General features: G+C 39.6%; 1 protein-coding gene across 4 annotated transcripts in view; it reads left to right on the forward strand.

Moving 5' to 3' along the window:
• The window catches only part of ADK (adenosine kinase), a 542,722-nt gene that overhangs the window by 167,023 nt on the left and 354,009 nt on the right, over nucleotides 1–21,690 (forward strand). For all 4 annotated transcript variants that reach the window (XM_034775506.1, XM_034775504.1, XM_034775505.1 and 1 more), the window contains one exon: nucleotides 17,743–17,821. In XM_034775506.1, coding sequence (XP_034631397.1) covers nucleotides 17,743–17,821 — 79 coding nt within the window. The remainder of the gene's footprint in view (nucleotides 1–17,742; nucleotides 17,822–21,690) is intronic.

Here is a 21,690-nt window from a genome sequence, read left to right on the forward strand (position 1 = left end):
GAGATATAAATAGTGATGTCCCCCAGGGGCCTGTACTGGGACCAGTACTATTCAACATATTCATACATGATCTGGAAAAAGGGATAAACAGTGAGGTGACAAAATTTGCAGATGATACAAAACTACTCAAGATAGTTTAGTCCCAAGCAGTCTGTGAAGAGCTACAAAGGGATCACACAAAACTGGGTGATTGAGCAACGAAATGGCAAATGAAATTCAATGTTGATAAATGCAAAGTAATACACATTGGAAAACATAATCCCAACTATACATACAAAATGATGTGGTCTAAATTAACTATTACCACTCAAGAAAGAGATCTTGGAGTCATTGTGGATAGTTCTCTGAAAACATCCACTCTATGTGTAGCGGCAGTCAAAAAAGTAACAGAATCTTGGGAATCATTAAGAAAGGGATAGATGATACGACAGAAAATATCATATTGCCTGTATATAGATCCATGGTACACTCACATCTTGAATACTGCATACAGATGTGGTCGCCCTATCTCAAAAAAGATATATTGGAATTGGAAAAGATTCAGAAAAGGGCAACAAAAATGATTCGGAGTATGGGACAGCTTCCGTATAAGGAGAGATTAATAAAATGGGCACTTTTCAGCTTGGAAGAGAGATGACTAAGGCCGGATATGATAGAGGTCTATAAAATCATGACTGGTGTGGAGAAAGTAAATAAGGAAGTGTTATTTACTCCTTCTCATAACACACGAACTAGGGGTCACCAAATGAAATTAATAGGCAGCAGGTTTAAAACAAACAAAAGGAAATATTTCTTCACACAACGCACAGTCAACCTCTGGAACTCCTTGCCAGAGGACAGGGTGGATTTAATTTAAATTATGATTTAAATCACTAGTCAAGAAGACTATTTAATCATGGATTTCTATATAAAAGTGTATTCTTGTTGGTTGTTATAACCTTAATACATATTCTTCACAACTCAGAGATAGATGTAGGTTTCATTATTAGAAGGTATACACTATACATTTTTTAAGTGATGTTCCTTTCATCATCTTCAACGCAGCTTCCTCCTGAGAAGGAACACTTCTCATGATGTTTTTTCATTTGGGTAGGGTTACTATACGTCCGGATATTCCCGGACATGTACGGCTTGTTGGTCCATAAATCCCCATCCGGGAGGAAATTCCCAAAAGCCGGGCATGTCCGGGAAAATAGGGAGGGGTCGTGTGGCTTGGATCTGGGCTGGGGCCAGGGCTGGAGCCGCTGGGGCCAGCGGTGCTTGGCTGCTGGCCGGCGCCACTCTGCCAGGGCCGGGCCGGAACCGCTCGGCCGGAACCGGGGCCCGAGCCGAGCTGGCCAGAGCCGCTGGGACCAGGGCTAGGGATGCTCGGCCGGCGCCGCTTGCCCGGGGCTGGGGCTGGGCCGGAGCCGCTCGGCCAGATTCGGGGCCCGAGCCGAGCCAGGCCAGAGCAGCTGGGACCAGGGTTTGGGGTGCTCGGCTGCTGGCCAGCGCCCCAGGGCCCGAGCCGAGCTGGAGTCACTGGGGCCGGAGCCGCTTGGCCGGAACTGGGGCCGGCATCCCAGGGCCCGAGCCAGGCTGGAGACGCTGGGGCCAGAGCCACTCAGCCCGGGGGGGCCGGACTAGGCCGTGCCCCACTGCCCCAGCTTACTTGCTGCCTGCCTGTTTCAGGCTTCCCGCGAACATTTGATTCGCGGGAAGCAGGGGAGAGGGAGGAGCAGGGGGTGGAGCGTTCAGGGGAGGGGGCGGAGTTGGGTCGAGGACTTCAGGGGTGGGGTCGGAAAGAGGCGGAGTTGGGGCGGTGCTGGTGGCGTGCAAGGGGCGGAGTTGGGGCAGGGCCGGGGCCCTTTTTGTTTTTTTAAAATATGGTAAACCTACATTTGGGCAACCAGGCCTTGCATTTCTTTGTTGCACTGTTTGCATTTTGCACGCATGCCTGTCTTACCCATAGGTAGAGGAACTTATTTTAAATATTCCTAAACTGGGTCTCTTTTATGGCCTGCTGCCATTAGAGGTTTTCCCTTCTACTGAGAGAATGGTATAGTAGATCTCAAATCAATGAAGGCTACACTCAGAAAGACCTCAAAACTTCTGGAATATGCTGCTCAAACAGTTTCACTTTTGTTTCTACTGCCTGTCCCTCCCTTCTACCATTTATATCCAGACTTTTTCTCCTTGTCCAGATCTCTATTCCTCCCCTAACAATCTTCTATTCATTGAAACTTTGCACTTTTAGAGAGAGGTAAGGGATTGACTCTGTGTACACAAATTTGCAGAGGGACGATAGGGTTGAGGTCTGTTATTTCTCACCTTTATTTATTTATTTATTTATTTAAAAACATTTTAGCTGTTAACAAGCATGTTATCTCTGGAGACGCAAATCCACAGTTTGAGAACTGCAAAACTAAGCTTCTCTGATGGTATCTTCAAGACTGAGCACTGAGTCCCATTGGGTAGAGAGAAAGATTAACCTAAATAATCTATACAGAAGCCCGTGGAACCCCATAAGATTGGTCCCTAATCTATGAACTATTGGAGCTCATTTACAAAAATTTTCTTAAATGTTACATGAATATATTGTCTCATATTATAGAATTAGAATTTATAATCCCTATTCCATGATGAGATATCTTTGAGCTATAATGTATCTTAATTAAAACGACCTTTAGATGGGTTTTTTCCTCAAAAATCATTTTATCAAAAAAATCCAACTTAAATAAAAAAAATCTGATTTTTTTTTTAAATCATTGATTTTTATCCACCCTGCCAGAAGATGTTGTGAAGGCGAAGACTATAACAGGATTGAAAAAAGAACTAGATAAATTCATGGCAGATAGGTCCATCAATGTCTATTAGCCAGGATGGACAGGGATGGTGTCCCTAGCCTCTGTTTGCCAGAAGCTGGGAATGGGCAACAGGGGATGGATCATTTGATTATCTGTTCTTTTCATTCCCTCTGGGGCACCTGGCATTGGCCACCTAGATAGACCTTTGGTCTTACCCAGTCTGGCCGTTCTATTTTTTTTTTTTTTTTTTAAATTTTCGTAATCCCTATCTATCTACCTAAAACAGCTTTAAATCCTCTTTGTGCAGCCAAGAATGGCAGGGCTGAGAACTTGGCCCAATGGGCTGTTCTGTGCCCAAATGTATTTTTCTAGAATTCTGTGTACCACTGCTGAGTATGCTTTTTGCTGTGTGTCAAACTTGTTCATAAGCCCTTAAATTAGAGAAGCTTAGAGTTTACATTAACCCTACTCTTTGATGACCAAGGTCAAATTAACCTAATTCTTCCATGGCCTAATCTTATTGTGAAACAGTTCACATAGTTTGTATTTGTGCATGTTTGCATGGAGTGGGCAAGAAATGAAAATGGAACTACTAGCCATATTAGAAGTACTCAGATAACTTTTTCTAGTGAGCATAGATAATATGTAATGCACCAGTGAAAAGGTGCCTAATAGAATAAAGACGTTCATATCTAATTTTGACTGTAAGTTCTTAGATGCCAACAAGACTTGAACAAATTACTGTTGATTCATGAATGTAGGTTTAACTTGAACAAAAGCTTATTGCAAATACATTTGAAGTTTGAGTTCAACATTTCACATACCACCTATATTTAATATAGTACAGTTAGCCTTAGCCTATTTGTTTTAGTACTGTAAAATTATAGCCATGTAGGAGGAAATGTTTTGATTAAATAAAGCTTTGTTTTACCATTTTTGTTGTACCAAGTATCAGAGAGGTAGTCATGTTAGTCTGTAGCCACAAAATGTCAGGGTTGTTTCTGAGGCTATGAATGGCATTGCGTTCTGTACAGCTGAGGTTATGGGGCAATTTCAGCCTGTGCACGTCTGTGGAAGCACGCTATGAGATACATAGAGTACACTATGAGATAGCTAGAGTGCTTCCCCAGATGTGCACAGGGTGAAATTGCCCCATAACCTGAGTTGTACAGATTGCAACGCCATCCACAACCTCAGAAACAACCCTGACATTTTTGTTGTAGTAAGCACCCCTTATTTAAGGGGAAAGGACAATTTAGACATATTTCCTCAGGGTTCTGCAATGTAACTTATTTCCAGTTTACAAGATCCTAAGATGACCTATTAGATACTCAAATGTGAGTATTGTTTCTGTTTTAGTCTGTTGTGTCTCTGTCCTTTGATCTTGGGAAAGGTAGTGGCTGTGTATGAGGGTGCATGTTGGTGCTGTGTGTTGCTTTAGTCGTGCAAGCAGCATCTCTGACAGATTTAAGGATATTGTTGATGGATCCCCGTTATTGGAATTATAGTTTTTCTAACATGGGATCTGTTGGTGTGGTGTATGAGACTCTGAAAAGTATTTGGAAAATCTCCAAGAGAGAGGAAAAAAAGTGTAGATACTAACTATAGGATTTTAAGGTCCTAGTGAATTCATTAGACACAAGGAAATGTTTCGTCTTCTACTCAGTTGAAGACTTCACCACAATGTTCACTGTGTTTTTTCTTATTTTGCACAAAGTTAAATTTTCATCCCTTTATTTCATGTATATTTCTTTCTCAGTTCTGTGGAATATGCACGGGTGAGTAAACCTATAGTTGTCACCCACAATAAAGATTATAGGTGCCTAATGTTCATGTCCAACAATATTCCCTTAGACCACTTCCTTGTTACTTAGATGCTCCTTGGTTGTATAGTCCATCAACTATAGAGGATTTTTTTTATAAGCATGTATCCCTTTTAATTGTTTAAAGATTTAAGAGGGGGAAAATCAAATGATATTACTATGGAATGCAAACTATTAATCTAATTATATAGTAGATAGACGTTCAGGGTGTGTGTGTGCATGCCCATGGCCGTATACTCTATGTATATACAGTATATATTAGTGTGTCTTTTGCAATTAGTAGAAGCAGAAGCCTAATATTTTGATTGCTTTCTAATAACCTGGAAACATAACTGATTTACTTTTTAATTTTTCATCTTGTATAGTGTCAACATCTCAACAATGAATTTTATTTAATTCTATCTGACATTTCTGAGCACAATTTTGTGTATCTTCAAGGATATGTGGGGGATGGGTGGGTGGAGTGTGTGGGAACATTCAAATAATTTAGAATAAGAGGGGCTTTCATATTTTAGGGCTTTTCAAGGAACACTTATGTAAAGCTGCCTGACTTTCTACTGAAGAAAGGAAAAAAAAATTAACTTGCAGAAATGCCTTTAAATCATGATCCTTAAGAGCTGATGTTTTAACCTTACTTTTGAATGACTGTTACTTTTTTTTCATCTTGTTTCACTATTCCTAAATGCAAACATATGTGGGAAATGTTCCTTTGGCTTTTATCAAACTGACATTTAAGTGCATTTTTTTTTTCAACCTCGCTAACATTTGTGGTAAAATATTTCAAAGCTATTAATCTTACAATTTGCCTATGCATTTTTTCTCTTTCTTCTGTTAACATTTGGTACTCATAAGTCTAACCTGTTTGGAATTACTGAATTTTATTTATTTATTTATTTTTAATTTGCTGTTTGTTTGGATGAGATGGTTAGGAAAATACTTAATGTGAAATTCTAGTTTGCAGTAATAAATACTTCCATGAAGAGTCATTGTTTGTTGAACTTGACTGAAAAAGATCATAATCAGCTACATTCAACTTTAACTTATCCATCATATTCCTAAAATAAATTGATTCTTCTATGCTGCTAGTTGAACACAGTGGTAAATCTTTTTTTGTATGTATGTATGTATGTATGTTTGTTCTGTAACATGAATCTAGGTTTGCTTGGTTTTTTTTCACTTTAACTCTGGATCAATCTATTGTATAGGAAAATCAGGAGTGCATTGGGTAAAGCCAGTCATAGCCAGCGAAGTACTGTATAAATTTTCCCTTGTAGCTCTGCCATTGCACCTCAGTTCTGAAATGCAACATTTTTGCTGTTTCAGGTCTCTCCGCAGCAACTGCCAATTGTGACAAGCTTTGAGATCATTTTGCGACGTGGACAAAAGTCCAGAGAGGATTAGGGATGAACTTATTTAATGTGTTTTAACTGTTTGTCTTAGACGGGATTTAAAATCTGAAACCCAAAGCTAAAATTTTAATATAATCAACAACTTCTCTACTTACTTAGAATATAAAAAAAAATCAAATGTCCTCCTTTCATGGTAGTATTTTACTTTAAAAAAAAAAAAAAAAAAAAAAAAATAGAAAAGAAAAAACTTCTTAATTATTATCTTGCAGTTAAGGTAATAAACTTTTACCTTGAATTATAGGACTAGTTTTGGTCCATTGTTATTCATGAACACCATATGGAAAACTGTCTCAGTTGATTTCTTAGTAATCCGTTATGATGGCCAGTGTTCCCTCTAATTTTTCCCATGCATGTGTGGAATGAATTTTATATGCACCAATATGGAGGTGATGTAACACATCACCTCCATATTGGTGCACATAACAAAATTCATGTGGCAGGGGTGGGGCTGAGGGGTTCGGAGTGTAGGAGGGGGCTCAGGGTTGGGGTGCAGTGCGGGTTCATGCTCTGGGATGGGACCAGGGATGAGGGGTTTGGGGTATAGGCTACAGCGGGGAAAGAGGATCCCCCGAGCTCTCTTTCCCCGCAGCAGCACCTGGGCTGTGGGGGAGAGGCGGCTCTCCCCACTGCGGCAGCTCCGGCGCTGGGGCTATGGAATAGGCACCTCTCACTTGGCCATGGAAGGTCCAGGGTGGGCTGGGTTAGGGTCAGGGAAGGAGTGCCTCTCCCCTGGCCGCAGCAGATCTGGGCTGCGTTGGGGCCAGTGGAGGGGCTCCTCTCTCATGCCTGTGGCAGGACCGGGCTGGGTTGGCGCTGGGGACCGGGTGCCTCTCCCCGCCACGGCAGTTCCAGGGCTGCTGGAGAGTCCTTTCTCCCTGCCACAGCCCTGAGTGCTGTGTGGCGCTTAATAGGCTGCTCGCGGCTGCACAGCTTAGAGGGAACTTAGATGATGACCCTTCATTCTTCTGTGAATTCAGATATTCAACAACATATTAAAATTCTTGTTACTGAAATACTGTATTTGTAAATTGCATTTCCAGTTATTGCAAATTATTGATTTACTTTTCTCATAGAAGTGGTAGATTACTGATTACTTTTGTCTCATGTACAGTATGTAAATGTAAGGGGACTGTTGTCCGCTTACAAACATTCAGTGGGGGTGTTTTGGTTGGCTAGCTCCCAGTACTAAAAGAATGGGGCGAGGCCTATGCTCCAGGTCAGCCTGATTAACAGGGCGGGCAGGCTAATCAGGGAGTAAGGATGCCAGGGTGGGTCTCATCCTCCGTGTGAGCTGGAATTGCCTCGGTCAGGCAGAGTGGGGCCAAACTAAGAAAAGAACAGGGGCCCAAGCTGAGCTAGGGAACAGAGCTGTGCCAGCCGAGGGGCCAGGAAAGCAGGTCAAAGCTGAAAGCAGAGTCACAAAAGCAGCCCACAGAGCAGATCCTGTGTTGGAAGCAGAGCTGCAGCCACAGAGTCAGACAGCCCAGGAAAAGCAAATCCTGTGCTGGAAGCAAAACTGCAGCCATAGAGCCAGAGGGGCCAGAAAAGCAGTCCAGGGGGCTGAAGGCAAAGCATCAGCATCAGTGCTGAGGCAAAGTGGAGCTGGCGCTAAAACAGTGGAGCTGGGGCTGGAGCTAAAGTAGTCTGAAGCCGGGTGCGGTGAGCACCTGGGGCCAGCCAAGCGGGGACTGTGGACAAAGGGCCCAGCACAGAAAGACACCCCAAGCCAAGGGTCCTTGCAGGCCGAACTGGGAGGGGAATCTTAACCTGACGGGGAGCTGACGCTGGAAAGAGAAGGGTCCCACCACCCAAAGCCAGGAGGTATGTGGCCACCACCAGAGCAAGTGTCCAATCCGCAGCATCCCTGCAGCACAGCCAGGGCCTGAGAAAAAGGCCTGGGACCCACAAGAAACAGACTGTAAACTGCCCTAACATTCCAAAAACACTGCTTGTAATGTTCCCTGCCACAAAGCGGGGTAATGTGTTTTCCTTTAACCTTTCCCATTTTTCCTTATTCTTTTTTAAATTAATTGTTAATTAAATAACTTGTGGGTCAGGAAAGTGTCCAGTGTGAAGAAAGCACCCCAGAGTGAAAACACCCTAGCCCCTGTCCTAGGTAACCACAGCAGGGTTGAGGGTCGAGCCCCCCAAAAATCCTGGGCCCAGTCTTGTCGGGGTTATGAAAACTCTGCCAGACAAAAAAGTGAAAGGAAAGTCCTCAAGGGCAGAAAGGCCTCTGGGTAAAAAAAAAAGTAAAAGCAAAAACTCAAATCCTTCCGCTAGCCCATTTCACCAGGGTAGTGCAGAAGCCAAAAAAGTTCCCCTCAATAGCGAAACCTTCCCCCGCTTACATAATTTATATAGTCTATGTGAGAGACTGCTGTATTGGACCTGCCTATCCTGAAATGATTAAACTTGGGACACGAATGATGACAGAGTCACCAGATGTATGAGTAATTGAAAATACCAAGTATTGTCTGAAAAATAAGATGATTAGATTTTGGGATTGTTTTTAACTAGTTTTTTTAAAACTGGAAATGGTAACACTATCTAAAAACCACATAATACCAACTTTCTAATATCACTTAACTAGCTCCTGTAGGAATGTTATCACACTCTGAAGACATTTTTCTTTGATTTACAATGCTGATTCTTTAGACGTTCTGTCACTCATTGTTTCATCTGAAGATTTAAATGGATTTTTAAAAAAAAATGTAAGTGGTAAGATTAGACATGAGGATATTGGGATGTTAGTCAGGTTCTCCTTGCTGCTATACAGTAAATTGAGATCTGTGCCTAGCATGACCTGTTCTTGCAACTGAAAATGTTAAGCAACTAGAGAAGGTGAGATAATTACCTTTTGACTAAATGAATCTAGTAAATGTAATATATATTAAACAAACATTGTTTTGCTATCTTATTAAAGCTGCAAGTTGCAAGGATGTTGAACCTTTAACAAAGATCTTTCCTCCTAACTGCTTGTCAGGCATTTTGAGTTAACAAAAACAAACAGAAGAATTTGAATAATCTGACTTAAAAATCTCTGGGGAAAAATAGGTTAGCCAGGACCTGAATTTCTAATGTACAAAATAAACAGAAAAAAAACAAATTAACCAAAAAAACCACCCTCAGTTACGAATACACTTTTTTCCTCCTCCTCTGCAGCTGGTTTTAGGCAGCTGATCTTTAAAATGTGACTCCCTGCTGGTGTGTGCTATAGAGTCATCCTGGGTAACAAGCAAATAGTTCAGAAAATAGCCAAGAAAACCCATCTTGCTGCAAAACAAGAAACTACATTTCTTTTTACTTCTTGAAGATAAAGTGGCCTTTGACATCTGCATCAACAGTGTCTTTCTCTCAGGCATTTTTTCTCAGTATGTAACTTGTGGAGAATGGTATTTAGATCTGTTTTTTATACTCATTTATACAACTTCAGAAGTCAATAAGACTTAGGCTCCAAAGTGCTGAAATCACGTTTGAAATGGGATTTAAGCACTTTTGAAAAACGTAACCTTATATATAAATATCCAGAAGGATATAAATCTATATGCAGTAGGAGGATCATCAATTATTCCATATTTACAATATGTGTGAATAAAGGAAGATGGTTAAATTGTTTTACAGATGGTAAAATACTAATTTTACTCATCTAATCCACAAATAAATGGCTGGAATTCATACCTAAGTGAGTTTGCCATGTTAGATTTACAGGGCCTGATTTTGATTTTACAGGGCCTCACTTACAATAATATAAATTGAGAGTAATTGTATTAAGGTCAGTGGACTGACATGTCTAGTGCAAGACACATGTGCATAACAGAATCAGGCCCATATTTAAACAAAATAAAATTAGGATTTGTGTAGTAATGTTGGCAGCCATATTGTGTGTCTATAACTTGAAGGCCCATTTTCAAAATAGACTTCGGAAGTCAATGGGATCTAAGCTCCTAAGTGCCTAAGTCACTCTTGAAAATGGGACTTGGGTTCCAGAGTCACTTAGGACCTTTTGTCTTGTTTGTATTCTTTTGGTTACTCCATTCCAGGAAGTTAATGCACTTTAAACTCAACAAGAATACCCCTTTTCATTCAGTCTTACACTTCACTGTGAGAATAGACAGAAGATATGAGATGACAATAAATGGATACCAACTTTGGCTGACCTTTACCTTTTTGGTTTTGTCCTAAGTAGATTTTTATATTTAAGATCTTTGTGGCAAGGACTGGCATTTCCCAAATGTTTTTAAAAATGGTACCTTGCTCAATGGGGCTCTGATCTGGGTAGTTTGCAGGTGCTAGCTACTGCAGTATAAAAATTAAATCTGAATAATTGCAGTACTCTTATTAAGTTGCTTTTTCTGCTTTCCAAGTCTCCTAAAAAGTGAGTCTCTTGTTGAGATATACCCTTCAGCATCAGGTTTTATTAGCAGTTCAGTTCTAAAAAACAAGTGACAGATGTGATATCATTGCCAATGTTGTTTACAAAAACATTAACAGACTTACATTCTTTTTGGTCAGTGCTATTGTTGATCAGCAGTACCACAGCTAGAAACGTGCTGCTAATGTTGCAAACATGTTTTCTCTAGAATATGATGACCAACTTTATGGTACCAAACTCATGGCCTTCTGGATGGTGCTGATGGTGAGATTTATTGTGTTGTTTAAGGTAATGGTATGTTCTAAAATCGACAAAGGAAGCAGAGTTCTCACATATGCCAAGACACTTAGGAAATATTCAGAAGGACCATCAGTTGCAGCAGAAACAGCAATATTAGTCTAGCTCATAAAGTTCTGATTTTCCAAACATAACAGTTCACTTAGCACATACACAAGGTGCATTTGGTATCCACTGGCCTGACAGACAGTTGCTCCAGTTGATTTCCCGCCCCCTCCCTAAAAAACAAAAATATATAGAAAAGCAAATTTAACACTCTTGAAAGATGCTGGACTGACACCGCTGTGGCATGGAATTCCCTATTCATAGGCCAGGTATAGTGCGGACAATGGCACAAGAAGTTTCCCCATGCTCCCTTGATCATGTACTGATTTTTTTTGTCTGTCCAAATGTTAATTTTTAAAAATGAAAATCCAATTTAAAGATGAAATCCAGTTGTCATTCTTAAGTTTCAGGTCAGTAGTTGGTTAACGGACCCTTGTGGATAAATTAACACATTTCATTGATAACAGCCTTACATCATGACATTGAAGACAGTCAGCAAAAGGGGTTTCCTTGCATTTCTACACATTTTCTTTGAATTGACATATTCACCCAAGATCCCTGAAGATGTTTTTATATAAAACATGATGAGATGAGGTGTTTTTTAAAATACTTCTGACTGAAATAGTGAAGGGCAGCAGTCGATCTCACTGTCTGCATGCCTAATTGCCTTCTATGATGAGATAACTGGCTCTGTGGATGAGGGGAAAGCAGTGGATGTGTTATTCCTTGACTTTAGCAAGGCTTTTGATACGGTCTCCCACAGTATTCTTGCCGCCAAGTTAAAGAAGTATGGGCTGGATGATGGATTGTAAGGTGATGATGAATGGATTGTAAGGTGGATAGAAAGCTGGCTAGATCATCGGGCTCAACGGGTAGTGATCAATGGCTCCATGTCTAGTTGGCAGCCAGTTTCAAGCGGAGTGCTCCAAGGGTCGGTCCTGGGGCTGGTTTTGTTTAATATCTTTATTAATGATCTGGAGGATGGTGTGGACTACACTCTCAGGAAGTTTGCAGATGACACTAAACTAGGAGGCGTGGTAGATACACTAGAGGGTAGGGATCAGATACAGAGGGACCTAGACAAATTAGAGGATTGGGCCAAAAAAAACCTGATGAGGTTCAACAAGGACAAGTGCAGAGTCCTGCACTTAGGACGGAAGAATCCCATGCACTGCTACAGACTAGGGACCGAATGGCTAGGTAGCAGCTCTGCAGAAAAAGACCTAGGGATCACAGTGGACGAGAAGCTGGATATGAGTCAACAGTGTGCTCTTGTTGCCAAGAAGGCTAATGGCATTTTGGGCTGTATAAGTAGGGGCATTGCCAGCAGATCGAGGAACGTGATCGTTCCCCTTTATTCGACATTGGTGAGGCCTCATCTGGAATACTGTGTCCAATATAGGGCCCCACACTACAAGAAGGATGTGGAAAAATTGGAAAGAGTCCAGCGGAGGGCAACAAAAATGATTAGGGGTCTGGAGCACATGACTTATGAGGAGAGGCTGAGGGAACTGGGATTGTTTAGTCTCCAGAAGAGAAGAATGAGGGGGGATTTGATAGCAGCCTTCAACTACCTGAAGGGGAGTTACAAGGAGGATGGAGCTCGGCTGTTCTCAGTGGTGGCAGATGACAAAACAAGGAGCAATGGTCTCAAGGTGCAGTGGGGGAGGTCCATGTTGGATATTAGGAAACACTATTTCACTAGGAGGGTGGTGAAGCACTGGAATGCGTTACCTAGGGAGGTGGTGGAGTCTCCTTCCTTGAAGGTTTTTAAGGCCCGGCTTGACAAAGCCCTGGCTGGGATGATTTAGTTGGGAGTTGGTCCTGCTTTGAGCAGGGGGTTGGACTAGATGACCTCTTGAGGTCCCTTCCAACCCTGATATTCTATGATTCTATGAAATAATTGAAAGTAATTTTTTTACTCTCTGCTGGCTGTCACCTTGAGATTGAGATATTAAAGATAATATTTTATCTGATGCCAGTTACGGCATATTTATTTTGGTTTAGAAGCCATCCTCTTTGTTATAGCCAAACCTTTATCACACAGACGACAGAATAAAGTAATTAAATGCACTAGAAGTCACAGCTCTAAATAAAGAGAAACGGTAGGGCATCTGGTATTGTATATTAATACAAGTAGTCTTGAGTTACCCCTCAGTCCCCAAGGCAGTTGTGATAGTAGGTATTTTCAGGTAAAGGAGTTAATATTTCAATTGCTATGTTCATAGATGTACAAATAACAAAAATTAACCATATGGATTGGGTACCATGCATTTAAACTGATAGAAAATGTAAGATTTAATTTTACAAATTTAATTTTACAAATCTTGCCAAAACATTGTTAGTTCATGTTGTTGCATTTTTTTATTTGAGAAGTGGTTGTTATGAGACATATTGTTGTTGCTTTTTTTCCTCAGCAACTTGCTATCAGTAGAGGTTGCAATTGCTTGGTATACAATTGGTAGATAATTAGTAGTGTGGATGGCTGTGAAAAGCATATGTAGTAATTTAGTTTGTGATTCTTTCTAATTGCCTGCCTGTCGTTAGTTTGCTAGGATGGGTATCTCATTATTCAAACATTTTAAATGGAGAATTATTGTAGAAATAAAAAGATCATAACTCTGACCTTTAACAGGGTATTGAAGTACATGAGTAATTATTGGACAATTATGTCCCATGTCATATGCTATAGAGAAGTATGTGGGTATGTGACAGGATGGCTGATATGGTTCAGATAGGGTTTTTTCCCCCCAAACCTGAAAAATATTGTCTTGGTAAGTATTTTAACTGAAACAAAATATGTTCAAATAAAAAAAACTATACATCAGTCGCTAAATTTGAACTTAACTAGTTGAGGCATTTGAGTGTAAATATTGTAAAGTTAGATGTAAATTTAGACACAATTAGTGGACTTTAATAGAAGCTTAATTTGTATTCAACTTAGTGTTTAAACTTAACTCCAGTGCATGATCTACTATTCGATAAAGATGATTGAATTCCACCAGTACTTAATGGTATGTACTATATAACTGGTTGTAAATATTATACACATAGGCAGTACTGTTCTTGAATGAAGGGTGGTGGGAGCTTTTTCCTTATAATACTTCTCTTCAGGCTCTTCTCCAGAAGGCATATAAATCAGCAAACCAAAATGTGTGATAGCAGATACACTTTGTCAGATAGAAACTGTGCTCAGTCTCTCACTAATCCATCCTCCATACAACTCTATCAGTTCTCAGTACAATGGCAAAAATGTTTAACTGAACTGTGCTACTGCTCTCCTTTGCCTTTCTCTTGTTGTACTCCTCCAACCTCAAACAAGGTAAATGATAGCAAGAAATTAAAAGCTTTAATATTTTAAATTCCACTACTTAACGTATTTGTGAGAGACTGAAGAGATAAGTTACTTAAAGAAAATGTAAGGAAAACAGGACCAAAAGTGCAGAAGGTGAACGTTTTTAGATATTTCCTATGGCCTCATTGCTAAATTTTATTTGTGCGTGTATGTATGTATATTCATATATAAAATTAAAACAAAACCAGAAAAATAAAATTCTTTTATGAAAAGTCAATACGCCAAATTTTAAAAGTAAGCCAGGGATTTTAGATCTAATGTCAGTGTACATCTCAACTCATCCTTAACTAGTCATTGCCTCCATCTTCAAAATAGTTTGCAAATACTTAGAGGAAACTACTGTAGAATCATTAAGGTACTACATCTTATAAAAGTAGTCTGTGAATGGATTTCATAAGAGAAGCGGCAGCCTCTTAGCAGCACAGATATTAATAATCAAGAGACCCTATTGATTATGATTTATTTATTTAAGGTGACATGAGCCTCTGTCATAGGATAGGAAGTGTCTATTCTGGATATTGTATAATAAAACTACTGGGCAACAAGGTTTTCCATTTATTATAGGAGAGTGTCAACCCAAGAAAATAAATGTAATGAACATCCGGAAATGTAACTTTCATATTAGTATGACTATAATAAAATAATTGACTTTGAAAAGGACATTGTGGAAGTCCATATTTATTGATTACTTGTACAGCAGATTGATTACCTGACCATTCAAAATGATGTATTTGATCTGATAGCCCTGGAAACTCAACCTGAGATCTGAAAATCAGGCAGTGTTTTCTGCTTCTGACATCACAAATAATTAAGTTTTTCAATAAAAATTTATTTTTCACTATGGTTCTTGAGCACAAGACAGAATGGAATGTAACTCTTTCTGATAGATATACTGGATCTGGACCATGGTCATTGGCATTTGTTTTCGCATTAGCAAATATGTTGAAAGAATATGCCTTTTTTTAATAGTTACTTTTCTGAGTGGTGATTATTCTTTCCCACTGTTGTATTATAGGTAATCTACATTTATATAATTAGAGTGACTCACAAAATCTTAAGTCTAAAATGTCCATTGAGTCAGTGTGAAGCGATGGAAACATCCACAACCGTGGTTGAGAGCTCTTTATGTTCAGAATTTCACGGGGTTGAGTCATCACTGGGTTTCGTGGTCTGTTACGATCACATTTTTAAGTTTTCAGCCATTTTGTCTTTACAAATTACTCCCATGCAGTGTATAGCTACAGTATGCACGCATTTATGCCATGCTAAGATCCTAGATCAATAGTCCCCAAACTGTGGAGCGTACTCCCCCAAGGGGTGTGCGGAGGAATGTGGGAGGGGCGTGGCAGGGCCTGAGCCAGCCCCCACAGGGGGCAGGAAGGGAGCACTACCTAGCTGCAGCTCCGCTCTCCCTCCTGCTCTGTGCCTAGCTCTGGCCTCTGCCACAGCTCCACTCCACCCCCTTCTCCGTCCCCAGTTCAGCTCTACCTTCATTCCCCCTCAGGCCAGCTCTGCCTCTAGCCCTAGCTCCACCTTCAGCACAAGCTCCTCTGCTGAGCCAACTGTGCAGTAATGGAAGAGGGGGAATGCGGAAAGATTCCACTAGTAGTAAAGGGGGGGGGGCATGACAAGTAAAGTTTGGGTACATTGTCCTAGACCATTGTGATATCAGACGTAACTCATCCAGACACCATCCTTAGTCTGCAGCTATTTTGCCTGCAATCATTTCACTGGTTGTATGAGGGGGAGACTACACAAATCAACACAACCAGCATACATAATAACCCCCCAAATCACTTTGTAGCCTAGAATGTCAGTTGAGTGAGTGTGAAACAATGGAAGCAGCTACAAGCATGGTTGAGAGTTCTTTTTGTTTATATTATCATCTGGTTCAATCATCCCTTGGATTCACAGTGTGTTGCCATCCTATTTTTAAATTCTCAGCCATTTTCAGCTTTTCTTTACACACTTGACTTTACAAATTACATTCTTGTGACAGCACAGGCTTTCCACTACTAGTATTTATTGTAAGATTAGGGGGGTGCCTAATTTATTTGAAAATTAGGTGCATTAAAACGAGGGGAAAGTGTTTTCTGTTGGTATATGAACAAAGAGACAATAATGAAAAAACTAACATGCACACTGTATGAAAATGTATTTCATTTAAACTTATGCAAGAGTAGTGGTTCTCAAACTTTTGTATTGGTGACCCTTTTCACACAGCAAGCCTCTGAGTGCAATCCCTCCCTTATACATTAAAAACACATTTTTGTATATTTAACAGTATTATAAATGCTGGAGGTGAAGCGGTGTTTGAGGGTGGAAGCTGACAGCTTGTGACCCCTATGTAATAAGCTCGTGACCCCCTGAGGGGTCACGTCCCCTAGTTTGAGAACCCTTGTGCAAGAGAATATACTTATTAGTCAACCTCCTATTTTAAGAGATTATCACAAAGAATCCACAAATGGATAGAATACTATTCTGCTCCATCTTTATTTGAAGACCACTTCTGTTAAACTATTTTAGTTGGTCCCTTAAGACAGGTTTCACTATATTTCTCTTGAATACTGGGATTTTTCTTGTTGGTAGTTCAAACCTAATTAAAATTTTACATTACTTTTGTACTGACCATTTATCGATGTTTCTGGAACTTAAACAATTCAACGTGCACTGCATTTTTTAACAAAGTCCCTTTCATTATTTCAGTGGTAGCTATGCACCAAATCTAAGTAGTGGAACCAGATATTAACTCATAATTGTTATGTACGCTATGTTAAAAACAGTGACTTTTCCTTTTAAAGTAATCAAGCTGTCTTTATATATATTTTTATATTGTGAAAATAAGTTTTGCTAGTGAAAGCAAGTGTTCTTTCAAAACATTTAGACAGCGGAACTTTTATATTTATTTATTTTTACACAGTGACCCAATTTAGAGGACTAGAAAACTGAAAGACAGAGAACTGCTGTGCCACAATTTACGCACATTTTACAATTGTTATCTTTTATATCCGGATTTTCTCAAACTAGCAGTAGATCTATTTATAAAGTTCCAACACCTGACAAACAAGTTAAAACTTCACGCTTTAAAATATTGTTTACATTTTGAGTGCACACTATTTGACTACAGTTTTAAAGCAGATAAAATATCTTATTATTGAACTTTTATGTTATGTATTTAGCTATAGGAAGTGTGAATCAGCACCTCCTCATTGGTTTCCTTTAATTTTTTTTCTTTTACATGTGAGCATATACTTTAGAAGCTTGAAAGTTAATTATCATCATGCATAAGCTCCAGATGCTGTATTCCTAAGACATTCTTTAAATGTTATAGACTTACAATACAACTGTAAGGGAGCGAAATCAAGTTGATATTGCTTGCTTTGTCATTTAGCCAGTTGCTTAGTGCACATACTGTGCATGCATGCTATTTTAGTCTGCTTTTTCTCAGCTAGCACCTTGTAAAAGAGCTAATATGTCTGAATTTCCTGTTTACAAATAACTTGATCTCATACATTTCTAATCTAGATGCTTTATGTAGTTTTTTACTGTGAAAAATTGCAGAATCTGATTTCCTTTCTCTCTCTCTCTCTCTCTCTCTCTGCCCCCCTTCCTGCCCCCTCCCCTCCCCCCGAACCCCTGTGGTTTCTTACAGGTTTGAAGAACTTGTGAAAAAGTTCAACGTAGAATATCATGCTGGTGGCTCTACTCAAAATTCTGTTAAAGTGGCCCAGGTTTGTTCTTCCTTAAAAGAAATTAACTGTAAAATATTTTAAAGGTGTTGACTGTTAAACAACTTCTTGTTGTTCTAAGTTGCTTATCATGTTGCCCAGAAACATTACTCAGCAAGTGCACATTAGTCTGTTGCCTAAAATTAGTTGAGCTTTGTACTCTAGAAGTGACTTTAATGTTTCTTTTTTGTTTCTTTTTCTTTTCTTTTGCACTATTCTTGTTCAGGTTGCAACATTTCAATTATAACCACATTTATTTGTTAAGGGTTTATAACTTGTGCATAAATGATTGAAGTGAATTTTTTTTTACATGAGGAGAATTTTAGAGGTATGAATATTATAAAGTTGGGCTTGCACTGATCCAAGGTAGGTTTTGTGCACTTTGATAAGAGAATGTATTTTGTTATATACTAGTGAATGAAAGCTAATCTAGTAATACATTTTGTGTGTACAATTGTAGATACACCCACCACACAATCTGAAAGTGTATTGAATAAATCCCATAATTTAAAATGTGCAACTTTTATTTAGAATTCTTTTACTAACTAATGGCTGGTTTCTCTACAAACTTCCTATGTAGAGAAAACACATTGCCAGATACCTTCAAATGAGATTTTGAAGAAGTTAGATTGTAATTCAGCAAAGTTATTAAGCTTTGTTTTGCTTTACAGTTATATTCACAATTTTCTCTTCCTCAAAAGGGCTGTCATTTCCCATAACTTACAGTGGGAATCCAGCTACCAAATGGGATTGGAGGTGTTTATGTCCTAGGTAAAGATGACCACTACTTTACTACTGGGAGGGATACCCCTAAAAAAATAGCAGCCATAGACAACCATTAGGAAATATGGCTGCCATTTCACTAGGGCCATCACACTTTTCAAACCTTAAACCTACCAGTTTTTGACACAAGGAATTGAAAGGTATGACCAATGACTGAAATGTGAACCCCTATGTTTTGTTGTGTATCACATCATCATTCAGATTATAATCATTTTTGATATAAAACCTGTTTTAAGATTGTTCTTCACCCTGTAAATTCGGTGAAACAATTAAAAAATAAAAAATGAACTGGAAAAATAGGAGTTTTATCACTTTTATCTTATAAGGACCACTATGTGGACCATCAGTAGAGTTTCAACCCAAGACGTTCAGATCTTGAGTCCATATTGCTACCACTTGAGCTACAGGAGGTGTTGGTAGTAGCATAGGCAGCTATTCTCTGTGTGGTTCAGCAACCAGAGAGGGTTTTTGAATGGATTTCGCAACCATTTTCAAGACATGCTGAATGTCAGGAACCCTGGCTTTGTTCCTAGCTCTGGAACAGTGGTTTACAGATTACAATCACTTACAGATTTGACAGATTCTTTCTGAGAGTGTCTATCTGAGACTGAAAGTTAATCCTAGAACTACATTGGTTCTATTTTAATCTGTTGTAGAAATGACCTTTTGCAATGTTGCAGATAATTTATTTGTAATACTGTGATACTTGACTGTCTCTTAATATAGGTGTTGCTCAATAATAAGTCTATGAAATGTACAGAAATATAAAGAAATATAAACAAGAGCAATCAAAAGACGTGAAACATGAACTCATGGTGTCCTGCCTCCCAGTTCAGTACACCTTCCACTGTGCTAAAGTGTATTTTGTTAAGAAATTTGTCACTCACATGTAAACTGGAACTCTGATTCAGCTGAAATGCAGTAGACTTGAGGGCTTTGATGGCCATGTGAAATTGAGGCTGCCCACTAAAGATGGCCGCCCCTTAGCTCATCTTTCCAATGGCTTTGAAGCTACAGACTGCCCTCAGTGAAGTTCCCCTCCATTCTCTCCCCACTGTGCTCTATGGTTAGGAAACTATAGGAAGGTTGTCTATGCTGTAAACCGTGACTGAGTCTGGGGGTCATACCAGCCGCGGTTGCCAACTGAGAGCTGCTTTGATTTCCAGTGCTGCAAGTTCTTCAGCTTCAGTTGAAGTGCTGCATCTTCAACAGAGGGTTCTCCAATCTAGACAGCCATAGCTGGCCCAGTAGAGCAGAGATGGCACTTGACAGATTCCTTTTCTCTCCACCCAAGGAGTTTTTGGAGAATTCTTATTAAAATTTTGCATTATACTGTGCTGGAAATAAATGTTATATGTCTCCTTATGAGTTGGAGTTATTGTCCTTTTGGTGGTGGATTCTGTTGCCCTCAGTGGAAATATGCCCTCTGTGGGTATTAGAGGTGTCATTGCATTCTAGGGTTTGAGTTGGTGGAATATTACATCTGTACAATCTTAATCCCTTTTTAAGGGCCTTTATTTAGAAAATTTATATAGTGCTATTAAAATATGTGCTGTTTCATAGGCGTAAATATAGGGAAAAAGTCTCTGCCCAAAGTAGCTTACAGGCAAATTAAAGTGAGGTTAGATGAGGTTAGTTGATCCTGGAGATAAGAGCAGAGGCTACAACAGCAAATGCTTTATTTGCTGGCTAAAAGAAAATATTATAACATCTGAAAGATGCATGATGAAGTGACACACATACTCATCAGAATGAGGCTTATTGAGTTGGTGCAGAATATTGTCATGGCCCCTTCTCCCATAACAGCTTTGAAATCCAGTGGGGTTTGCTGACTGAAGATAGACGAATTAATCTACAAGTTTATAAACAAAATATGTAAAACCATTATGGTTGCTTGTTCCACTGAATAGGCATGCTTTACCTACTAACTGTAAGTAACAGAGCAGCAGTGCAGGGAGTTTTTCCGAGGCCTTATCGTCAGTGCTAAAAAAACTTGTATGTTTTACCACAGGCTAACTAATGCATGTGAGAATACGTGAACTTAAGTGCATACGTTATCCTGAGGTAAAAAAATACACCTTTTTTTAATCGGTAAAGACATGCTCAAAGAGAGAATGACTGTAACTAAGACCCATGGTCATAATAAACAAAAACACATTTTTGAATGATCTCCAAAAATTTGCCTTTGGGGAAAGCTAGTTGCTGAAAGAATTCCATAACTCTTGGCTAACTACTTCTAAAGATTCTTTCCAAATTTGTGAAAGTATGGAGAAAGAGCGAGCTCTCTCATAATGACATCTCTACCTGTGAGACTTGCCGTTCCCAAGAAGAAAAACAGGAGGCAACTTGGGTGCATCCAGAGGGATATTGTCCAAGCATGTTTCCAGATGCACCATTCTGAATTATTGCATCAATTCCATTTCTTTAAAAAAAAAAAAAAAACCCTCATATTTTACACTTGTTCCTAGAAGCATTTTGGAAGTATTTTCTCTCTTTTTAGATGATACTGAGTAATAAAAAGGGATGTGACAAAGGGGATGTGAAGGACGACAGATGTAGAATGAATCAAAAGCGGGAATTTATTTCACCAGCAGGACTGGGGCAGGATGTCCGAACAAAAATAGAAAGAAGTAAAATGAGGGATAGAAGCTATAGAGAGGGAGTATATACAATTATTAGACATTGGAGATAGGCCAGTGTCATCAAACTACCAGGCCAACCAAAACAGGCCAGTTAGATGGAGGGCTAAGAAGGTTAGAACAAGTGTCTTAAACTTAGTGTGCGGTGCGGGTTTGGTAGGCAGATGACTGGATGGTGTGAGGAGTCATGGCAGAAACATTGTTTGATTAGGTGGGCAGCAGAATTGTCAACAAGCTTGTTATCATTTACAGAAAGAGCCAGGAAGATAAGCTAGAAATCAATGCAGAAGATAACGAAAGCTTAAATGAAGAGAGGGAGGTGACTTATATAAATTTTAAGACAAGGTATAACCCAGGGTTAGGCAACCTATGGCACGCGTGCCAAAGGCGGCATGTGAGCTGATTTTCAATGGCACTCACACTACCCGGGACCTGGGGGCTCTGCATTTT

This window comes from Trachemys scripta, chromosome 7 (assembly GCF_013100865.1).
Source record: "Trachemys scripta elegans isolate TJP31775 chromosome 7, CAS_Tse_1.0, whole genome shotgun sequence".
Taxonomy (NCBI): Eukaryota; Metazoa; Chordata; order Testudines; family Emydidae; genus Trachemys; species Trachemys scripta.